The sequence below is a fragment of the Neocloeon triangulifer genome, unplaced genomic scaffold (assembly GCF_031216515.1).
Source record: "Neocloeon triangulifer isolate White Clay Creek 2 clone unplaced genomic scaffold, ASM3121651v1 ptg000003l, whole genome shotgun sequence".
NCBI lineage: Eukaryota > Metazoa > Arthropoda > Insecta > Ephemeroptera > Baetidae > Neocloeon > Neocloeon triangulifer.
This window is the reverse complement of record NW_026775546.1, coordinates 931900-941872: the sequence shown is the minus strand read 5'-3', so window position 1 is coordinate 941872 and position 9973 is coordinate 931900. Positions and strand designations below refer to the sequence as shown.

Genomic DNA, 9973 nt, shown 5'->3' with positions numbered 1-9973 from the left:
CTAATTTGCAAAAAAATATTAATATTGGTAATTATAATTAATCTGAGCCAAATTTAATGTAACTATATTTATTTTTCACAAACTGAATAATTCAACAACCAATAATTAACATATATGCACGTGTATAAAAATGAAAAAGAACAATTGATTATTTAATAAAAACCTTTAACTATCCATACAAGTCATGTGCTTTAGAATTCTTGAGTCCCAACATTTGAAACAAAGATAAGTAAAATGAATTCGCGCTCCTGATGAAGACTGACGCGTCTGTTAATAGAAGAGTTCTTTCCTCCTCGATGATATCAAATATCATCGTTTCGTAATTTTATGTCAAAAAATTTCACGTGAAATTAAAAAAACAAATCCACAAGCTAAAACAATTTTTTTCTAATATTTTTATATTTAACTCGTTGAGACATCTAGTAGCAAAGCTATAATTTTTGATAACGCCTTAATCTATTTCTCAAAAATATTTTTTAACATAAAACACGTATCTCTTTTGTGCTGACAAACAAGTTGAGATTTAACTTATTTCTATGGCGAAATATAAAAATTGTACAAAAGGTACACAGTTGCAATCACACAAAATTTGATAGACTTCAGAAAATAAAATGCTTCAGTCTAAATGTAAGCAGGTGTATATCTGTGTGCAAGCACTTACAAGTGTTTTAAATATTGCTGAAATTCTCTTTCCTCTACCTGTATGCCATTATTTTCAAATTACTCGATACTTATATAAATTAAAATCTTTTGATTTAAAATTACTATTATCACATAAATTTAAAGCATAACAAATAACACACACAAGGCGTCTAACTGTAAGATTAAGTCTTACGATATACTTGTTTGGAGCGGGATCTTTGTCTTGGCTTTATGTTGGGCAGCATAAAAAGTGTTCAAATAAAATATATAGCAAGAAACATTTTGTTTACAGGCGGTATCCTATTCTTTTGAGCATAAACGTAAGCACAAACAGAAGAATAGAAGACTTTTTCATGAAAACTTGTAGTTGATTACATTTACAACCAAACCACCGCAGCACTGCTATGGTGCATTTTTATTATATATTTTTTTCATTCGATCGATTCAACCGATTTAACACATGAAAGAGACATGGCAAAACAACAACATTGTGTGCACCTCTTTTTTGTTACCATCAGAAAATATGCTTGCTTTTTGCTCAACATGTGCAATTTTTTTTTATCTTTTAATAATATCGTGACAAGCTAAAGCTTTCTTCTTCTTGTTAACAAAAATTAGAAATTTTTGAAATTATATTACTCACAATGAGTATAATTACTGAAAGGAAAAAAACCACGTGAATAAATTTTTTTTTAGATGGTGACTTGAAAAAAGATTCTTCTCCATTTGAAGCCACTTTGCATTCAGCAGATCACTTCAATTCTCAAATTTGATTATGAAAATAATATATTATATTTATCTACAAAACTTACTTTAAATTTTGCCTTTATTTCTCTTTTCGAATATATATTTAAGCTCTCGATTAATAATAATTCACCGCAGATTGGAGAAGAAAAATCTTTTGTGCAAGCTTGATCAGCAAAATAATCCACTCTTTCTTTAACTTTAGCCTGTTTTTCTTTTTAACTCAGCAAACTTCTAATTCCCCTCAAAATTATTGTATCATCTGACACGCTTAAAAATATTCTTGTCCGCAATAATTATAAATTCATTGCATGAATTTTCGTTCACAGCATATCTCACCAATTTCCAACACTGTAATATAAACGGAAAAAAAAGGTTTGATGTCTTCTGCACTACGAGAAAAGGGGGCACTGGTTTACTAACAAGAGGGTCTTGGTCTGACATGTAGCTCGGACACAGATTGTCATCATTGAGAGCAGTAATTGAAAAGAAAAAATATAGCAATATATTTATAATGCATGTTTGCCTCTTGCATCCACAAGATGCATACGAGCATTCGTATGAGACCCTCGTCTTTTTCAGTTAAATATGATTCTTGCCATAGTCAATAATTTAGGCATTAATGAGCTTGTCTAATGTGAGCTGCATACCCAGTTTTCCTGCGTTTATACCGTTCACCTCCATCCTGTGCCAAATAGTGATCATGAACAGCAAAAAGACTTCTGTCAGCAATAAAGAGAGGTGCAGGACGACGTTGAAACCAGTAGCCAAAGGTCCATCAGGCAGCAACTTCGGAAGGAGGATGTGTGTTGCCAAGAGCGCCAGCAAAGTAAAAACAACACCATAGGTCAGGCGAAGTTGCTTCTGTTTTAGATCGTGCAACGCCTCTTCACATACATTGATGGCTTTTTCAAGAGCATTTACTCTTAAAGTTTGCACCTCGCTTACTGTAAAATGATCAAAATTAGAAAAATATCAAAGAAATTGGATTTAAATACGAAAACAAAACTTTTATCTATACCAACTAATTTGGTTACTAAATTTAAATAAGGCGAACATCTAAACTATTTAAAAATTTATACCTTTATTATCATCACTTTTCATTGAAAAGTTAATTGATAGAACTGCAAGCAGTGCCTCGTGGTCCGAATAGCTCAAATCTGTGCCTTCGACTTTGCCTGGCAATGCGTATCCAAAATCTCTCACATCAACCGAAACCCCTTGGGGTGGCTTAAAAAGAATAAAGTCGATCCTTTTTCCTGGTGCGGTGGGCGATGCAGCCGTCATTAGCCGGTAATTATTGCTCTTAGCCTCGTTTGTCATTAGTTCCTCACTTTTCTGCAAAAATTATTTCTCTCGTCATAATGACATTAAAAAAACTTATGATAGATTTGCCTTACATAGTCTTGGCAATCATGCAGGCCAGGCACATGCTTAATGATGTGGAATGCATTGTCGTACGGCTCGGTATTCAGATCGCCGGCAACCACACTGATTTCGTGAGGTGAACTTGACAACTTAATGAATTGGGCTGTGTCAAAGGCTTGAACAACTCGATGAGCCAAATATTCATCATTCTCACGGTCGTATTCGGCATGCAACTAAAAGAAGAATAACTTACAATAACCAAAAATAAATTTTACAGCACAAACTATCAAATTTAAAAATCAATCTAATATGGATGAAGAGGGTCAAAATATATATTTTTTCGACAAAAAAACTTGCAAATTATTTTACCCATTAAAATTCATTTGGTAAATAAACTTTTAAACACTTACATGTGCAGTGTAAACATTGACGTGATGTTCTCCGACTAGGATTCGACAGAGACCAACTCCCTTGCCACCAAACCAATCGCCATGCTGAATCTTGTGAACATACCCATTGACAGCCCACTGATGGAACAGACTGTCGATTATTGGGTATCGGGAGAAAATGCAAAGTCCGGAGCCTATGACACCGCTGAAATTTTTTTTAATTTTATGAAAACTTCTAATTTGCTTATATTTTGTTTTGGTTTAAAAGTTTTTTCATGTTTTTTGATCAAGAAAATTCAATTGTCGCACCTGTGAAAATAGTGAGAATAAGGAAGATTGTCTTGTACTCTGTTCTTGATGAGTTCGTAGTCGGAATTGGACCAGACTTCTTGCAAACAGATTACATCAAACGAACACTGCGCCAGAAAATTGGCTATAGCATTCATTCGCACTGGCACATCTTTGGATAAAAAAGGGATGCCCCTAAATAAGGAAAATTAATTAATTCAGTTTTTTCATTTTAAATTATCACAGGAAAAATCATAAAAAAAAATACATAGCAGTCAATTTATAAACAAAGCAAGTCATTGAGACTCAGCAAAATATTACTGAATAATAAATTGAAATTATTAAATATAAGTAATTATAATATTGAATAATTATGGATTCAGTAATAAAATTACACAAGTTAATGTTTAATTATGTACATATTCTTAAAAAAATCTGCGGAAAAGTTCACTTTTTTATTCATTAAAATTTTTCATTACTTACCAACAATTAAGGGTGAAGATTGACAAGTTAAAAGCCATTTTTTTAAGGTGTAACGTCAAATTCTATGACCGAGACCTATCAACTGCAAAGTGCAAAAATTTTTGCAGTCAATGTTTACCGACGAAGTCTTGTTTTCGACGCTTGGCCTTCTGAAAAAAAATTATAGATTTTATAGAGTTGGAAAAACGGCAAGATATAACACCAAAGTCTACCTGCGAAACCTGAATAGTCTCGTAATTTAATCTGAAATTTAAAGAAAGTCGATGTTTGTTCCGGTTTGTTCAGTTTGTTGTGGCAAGGAAATCCTTTTTGGTTGCTGTGTGTCGGCGCTCGGGGCTGGGCATTTGTATGGTAAATTCGCACTTCTGGCCAAAAGCAGGATTTACAGCCCACTTCCTTTCAAAATATATGTAATCATACGTTTTTACGGACGCGGACCATAAGTGGTAAAGGACCAGATTTGCAACTTTATAGCAACATTCAAAATGCAAGAATGGAAAAGTGTGACCCCACGGCTCGCCTGGTGCTGCCACCTGGCCTCAGGACCCATATCATTTTCATTTATGAAAATCTGTCATGGAGCCTGTGTGACGTCAGCCGGGTTTGTTTTGAAAACAACAACAAAAGAACAGAACAAATAACAAAAGTGAAGAGAGAGGAAGAAGGAAGAAAAGAGAAACCAGAGAAGAACTGATTGTGACAGGAACATTCTTCGTTTGACGAGCGTTATTTTTAACCTTACCCCAAGTTATTGCACGAAAAATGAGCAGTCGAGGAGTCAGAAAGTCAGGAAAGCCTGGGTCAAAACAGCAGTCATCTCCGGAAGGGAAAAAGCAACCCGAAGTAGTCCCCAACTCTCCTTTGGCCTCAACATCGATGATGTACTCATCGTCCGACTCACCGGACAGCAAGGAGGCCACCTTGTCATTTCCGCTTGTAAAAATCAGTGACAATGCTAAGACCTTGCCTCGATACACAGCCAGTACGTTAAATTAACCTTTTTAATTTTAGCTTGATTTTTAAACCATTCATTTTGCTTTACCAGTTCTTGGACGTAGTGAAAAAGAAGGCATTAGTATGGAAGATTTGGACACCCTGCAGCTTGAGCTTGAGGTCCTGCTGTCAGCAGCCGCCGTACGCATCAGAGCCCTCCAAGGTGAAGTTGGAACTATGGAGAACCAGGAGGAGAAGAAGGACAAGAAGTCAAGGATTGTGAAAACAGTAATAATCTTTATCTAACCTGGAAAATTAGGGTACAACAAATTCTGTCTATAGGTCAAGAAAAGTGGTTCAAAGCTCAAGGACGAGGTACCAAGCAAAAGGTCTAGAGAATCTGGTAGCAAATCTACAGAGACACAGAGCCCTCTGCCCATTAAGTTTACTAAAGTCAAAAATCCACCTGCAACATTAGCTCCATCAAATGTAATTATCATAATTCTGCTGATCGTCAAGAAAATCTACCTATTCCTACAAATTTCACTCTTCATTGATTATTAATTTTTTATTGTTATTTGTGTTAAAATTTCCAAAAATTTAAGTTTTGTCACAATTTTCCAGTTCCAAGTACCTGATATTGATATAGATGCACTTCCTAAAGTAGAGGTGAATGTATCTGACCCTAAGAATGACGTTCCCAACAAGTTTTGGGCATCAGTTGAGCCATACTGCTCAGAAATCACCACAGCTGACATTCAAGTAAGCAACTAAAATTTAAAATGTAATCAATTCTCAAAATCAAATACCCAGGTCTTGAAAGACTTGATCAGCGCAAATGCAAACCAAGCAAGTGCTTTGAACATCCCACCTCTTGGTAAACACTACTCGGCCCTGTGGATCGACGAGGAAGTGACTCAAGATGCCAATCCACCGGGCAAGACAAAAGCAGCTCACAACGAACTTTACCTTAAAAAGGCAGAAAAGCTCAAGTATTTTCTATTTCTTTTGTTATCCTCTGGTAATTGACACTTAATTTTATTTTCAATTTCAGTGTTCGAGCTGCCGCTGCTGGGCCAATAACACAGCGTATTGTCAGCGCTCTTTTGGAAGAGGGTCCCATACCTTCGTCGAAGCACAGTTTGGATTCTGGCAAAGGTGAAAAGCTAATCAATTTCTTGGTCGACGGAATTATAAGTTTTACAATTTAGATGATACAATGCTCAGAGCTATCAGTAATGGTCTCTCATTGTCGGGAGCTGCCAGTTTGGAATCACGAATGAGGAAGGAACTGATGGAAATGGATCTCTTTGACCCCAAGGAACTTCAGCATGTACGAAAATTTTATATAATTTTTCTCATTTTTCTAGAGTAGATAAAAGTTTTATGCTCTATTTAATTTAAGTACCCTAAAAACTAATTTAGCTAAAATATCAACTCTTTACATTTAGGAAGCTGACGATGAAATTTTTGAAGAGCTTAAATTGTGCCACGAGGAAATGAATAGAGTCAATGAACACAACGTGAAATCACTTCAAAGACTTCTCAAATGTGCCACAGAAGAAATGGGCAGACAAGAAATTCGTAGAAAATTGCACCAAATTGATGCTCAGGTAAAAAAAACTTAAGTATACATATATTAACTTAACATTTAATTGAGAGCAAAAATAGTTTGATCGTAAAACAACATGCGTTGATTGTGTAAAATTTAAATTCACAATATCTGCTTTCAGCTTGTGGAAATGCACAAGAAAATTGTTGCAAATAAGATAAAGAGGAAAATCATGACCAAGAAAGAACAAGAGCCCATCTGGAAGCTGCTCAGGGACAGAGATGCTCTAATCAAACACCTGGATGCTACCATTGCGAGACCAAAACAGTGAATGCAAATCAACTATTTAGTAAAAGTGTCTGCAGCCACATTCAAGGTGGAAATAATTTTTCTCCTTCTATTTAAATTTCTACACTCCGTACAAAATTAATAACGTCATATGTTTTCAAGATTATTTATTTCATTCAAACCAGTTAGTTAAAAATAAATTTATGTAGAAAAATATTGGCACAGCAGTATCGATTTTAATTGATAACAGGAATAAAAATATATGAATCATTATAATATATTTTGAGCTTATTCTTTCATCATTCTAAAGCTAAAATGCAGGAATCCCAGTAATTGCTCTTCCGAGGATTAAAGCGTGGATGTCATGTGTCCCTAAAAAAAAATATTTTTTATTTCAATTTATAAATCTTATTTTCAATAGTACCTTCATAAGTGTTCACAGCTTCGAGATTCATAACATGTCGAATAATGTGATACTCGTCCGAAATTCCGTTGCCGCCGAGCATGTCTCGGGCAACCCTAGCAATTTGTAGCGCTTTCCCACAGGAATTCCTCTTAATCAAGGAAATCATCTCAGGCGTAGCCCTAAAAAAATTGAAGTTCCGCAAAGGTCTCATCACTTGTAAAGAAGATCTTACTTATTCTCATCTTTGAGTCGGCCAACTTGAATGCATGCCTGCAATCCAATGCTGATTTCCGTCAGCATATCAGCCATTTTCAACTGCATAATTTGGTTGGCTGCCAGTGGTCGATTGAATTGCTTGCGGTCTAGAGTATATTGCCGAGCTGCAGAGAGGCAGAATTCGGCTGCTCCCATTGTACCCCAAGCAATTCCATATCGAGCATTATTGAGACAGCCGAAAGGACCCTAGAAGAAAATTCCATATTAAGATTATTATAACTTGACATGTTTTAATTCAACCTTCAAGCCAGCAACATTTGGAAGCAGGTTTTCTTCTGGGACAGGAACCTGATCCATCAAAATCATTCCCGTAATTGATGCTCGGAGAGAAAATTTTCCCTCAATTTTGGGTGTTGACAATCCAGGAAAACCTCTCTCGACGATGAAGCCCCTGATTTGATTATCGTCGCACTTGGCCCAAACAATGCACACATCGGCTATGGGTGAGTTAGTGATCCTAATGGTAAGGTAAACATAATTATTATGTGAGAGGTTTATTGGTTTAATATTTACCAAGTTTTGCTGCCACTTAGAAAATAAGTTTTTGATTCTTTGTCATATTTAGCACGGGTTTCCATGCCTGCTGGGTCACTTCCGTGATTTGGTTCTGTTAGACCGAAGCATCCGACCAGTTCACCTTTGGCTAGAAAGAAAGCATTATATAAAAAACAATGATATTTTAAAAAGTATTAAAGCCGAAAAAATTTAAAAAAATTGCAAAATGTGGAGGATTAAAAAAATTAATTCGTCCAATTCCAGTGCAAATGAAATTTAGAAAATAATCTTTTATTTTTTTAATAATAATAACTGCATACCAAGTTTCGGCAAGAATCGGTCCTTCTGGCTGTCAGTACCGTATGCATAAATGGGATGCATCACGAGCGACGACTGCACGCTCATAGCAGATCTGTATCCGCTGTCTACTCGTTCGATCTCCCTGGCCAAGAGACCGTAGGCTACGGAAGAAACACCTGCACAGCCGTGAGTCTTAATTGTGGCGCCCAAAACGCCAAGTTGGCCCATTTCACTCATAATTTCTCGATGGAAAACTGTAAAAAAGAAGACACAGTTGAAATATTAGTTTGCTATATTATATTTTAGCAACATAACAAATATCATTTGATACAATAATGGAATTGATTAGAGTAGTTTAAATTTATACCTTCATTTCTGTTTGCCAACAAGACTCTGGGCATCAATTTTTCTTGGCAATAGCTGCGAAACGAATCTCGAACAATCACTTCATCTTGAGTCAAATTTGCATTCAAATTTAAAGCATCTTCCCAGTCAAATTTGGCTGCAAATAATTTAAAATTTATTGCATTTTTTTATCTATGATAAAAAAAATAAAACGAAAAAACTGGAAAAAACCTAAATATTTGATAATTAAATTTGGATCATGTATATTATGTAGAATATTCTTAAAAGTCAGATTTTTTTAAATTTAGACAATCGTCATTACAAACCTTTAATTGCTGCAGAAGCAGAGCTTGATAGATTTTGCGCTGAAAAAAATGAATATGTGTTTAATTAAAAAAACAAAACGACCTTGAATAAAGTGATAGTTGTGTTATTGTTTGCGTGTTATGTAATAATTAAATTTTTGGCAAGAATATATGGCTGATTGCACAGAAAAATTAATTTCTTCGTATTATATTTGCCTGAAGTAAACTTACTTCTTCCTATCACAGAACTTGCTCTTGCCAATGCCAATTCGCGAAAAATTCGTACGGCCATTTCTTCTGCAGTCGCACAACACGATCAGGATCAACAGATCAGGTCAATTCAGCTCTGCTGAACAAAACAGATGTTTTCTCAAATCAAAACACAGGTGGTGGCAAATCGGTTTTGAGCCGAGCTATTTGCAGTCCAGTTGGGAATGTGGCAAAAACCTCATTCTGGCCAACCAAAGGAAGTTAGCCAATAAGAAGCCGCCGTTCCGTGCGCCAACGGCGGCCGTCTTTCAATTGTTCCATTTTCTCATTCTCACTGCACCTCCGCAGTCCGCAAGTGTTTTGCGTCCGTAATTCAGTTCAAGTTCAGTTCCTGCTGCGGATAACCCAGAGTTGTTGGACACTTGACTTGACTGCAGGTGTTGAGATCGTGTAGATCTAGAGATCTTCTTGTCGCCGTTGTCCGCGGCATTGGACGCAGCAGCCGCTTTCCCTCTTTTCCAGTTCCTTCGCATTGCACACGGTAATTTTTATTTTACACAATAACATATATATTATTGTATATAGTTAACAATAGTAAACAAAAAATCCTAATTTAGAAAATATTTAAAAATTTTGAATTTTTATCGAACGAAAACATATTTTTTTGAGAAATGTAATTTTTAAACAATTGAATCATTAAAAACAAAGATAATTTAATTCTCACCCAGAGATATGTATTTATGGCCGGGAATTTCACTGATCCATTGATAAGCGATTTGGAAACATAAACTGTTGTCTGCGATTGTGACTCTATGTATAAAAACTGGAATTATCACGCACTTCTCCTTAAAACTATACAGTGAATTTCAGTCATACTACTTAAAATAATTTGCATTATAGTCAAGAAACATGATATTGCACCTTTTGCAACGAGCGACTATAGTGACCT

General features: G+C 35.5%; 3 protein-coding genes across 3 annotated transcripts; 1 reads left to right on the top strand and 2 right to left on the bottom strand.

Moving 5' to 3' along the window:
* Positions 1–52: 52 nt before the first annotated feature.
* On the bottom strand, positions 53–4420 carry LOC132205632 (putative neutral sphingomyelinase). Its single transcript, XM_059634826.1, has 7 exons — positions 4127–4420; positions 3915–4063; positions 3453–3626; positions 3165–3348; positions 2787–2987; positions 2469–2724; positions 53–2333 (listed from the first exon to the last, which is right to left on the bottom strand). Exons 2-7 carry the CDS (start codon positions 3950–3952, stop codon positions 1999–2001), a joined length of 1188 nt encoding a protein of 395 aa, XP_059490809.1. The 5' UTR covers positions 3953–4063; positions 4127–4420; the 3' UTR covers positions 53–1998.
* Positions 4421–4485: 65 nt separating this feature from the next.
* On the top strand, positions 4486–6963 carry LOC132205630 (transcriptional adapter 3). Its single transcript, XM_059634824.1, has 9 exons — positions 4486–4896; positions 4960–5135; positions 5190–5336; positions 5472–5609; positions 5661–5839; positions 5902–6005; positions 6059–6180; positions 6299–6460; positions 6581–6963. Exons 1-9 carry the CDS (start codon positions 4677–4679, stop codon positions 6728–6730), a joined length of 1398 nt encoding a protein of 465 aa, XP_059490807.1. The 5' UTR covers positions 4486–4676; the 3' UTR covers positions 6731–6963.
* On the bottom strand, positions 6843–9186 carry LOC132205631 (glutaryl-CoA dehydrogenase, mitochondrial). Its single transcript, XM_059634825.1, has 9 exons — positions 9046–9186; positions 8836–8874; positions 8532–8666; positions 8185–8418; positions 7883–8012; positions 7610–7826; positions 7326–7555; positions 7112–7272; positions 6843–7059 (listed from the first exon to the last, which is right to left on the bottom strand). The coding sequence occupies exons 1-9, from the start codon at positions 9104–9106 to the stop codon at positions 6998–7000; spliced, it is 1269 nt and encodes a 422-aa protein (XP_059490808.1). The 5' UTR covers positions 9107–9186; the 3' UTR covers positions 6843–6997.
* Between the last annotated feature and the right edge of the window lie 787 nt (positions 9187–9973).

Coding starts and splice junctions, on each gene's coding strand:
- LOC132205632 (XM_059634826.1), bottom strand. CDS start 3,952: ATGGCTTTTAACTTGTCAATCTTCACCCTTAATTGTTG. Junction 3,627..3,914: donor ATCTTCACCCTTAATTGTTG/GTAAGTAATGAA, acceptor TTCCTTATTTAG/GGGCATCCCTTTTTTATCCA. Junction 3,349..3,452: donor TATTCTCACTATTTTCACAG/GTGCGACAATTG, acceptor AAAAAATTTCAG/CGGTGTCATAGGCTCCGGAC.
- LOC132205630 (XM_059634824.1), top strand. CDS start 4,677: ATGAGCAGTCGAGGAGTCAGAAAGTCAGGAAAGCCTGGGTCAAAACAG. Junction 5,136..5,189: donor AGTCAAGGATTGTGAAAACA/GTAATAATCTTT, acceptor TTCTGTCTATAG/GTCAAGAAAAGTGGTTCAAA. Junction 6,006..6,058: donor CAGTTTGGATTCTGGCAAAG/GTGAAAAGCTAA, acceptor TTTACAATTTAG/ATGATACAATGCTCAGAGCT.
- LOC132205631 (XM_059634825.1), bottom strand. CDS start 9,106: ATGGCCGTACGAATTTTTCGCGAATTGGCATTGGCAAGAGCAAGTTCT. Junction 8,875..9,045: donor AAGTTCTGTGATAGGAAGAA/GTAAGTTTACTT, acceptor CATTTTTTTCAG/CGCAAAATCTATCAAGCTCT. Junction 8,667..8,835: donor TGCTTCTGCAGCAATTAAAG/GTTTGTAATGAC, acceptor AATTATTTGCAG/CCAAATTTGACTGGGAAGAT.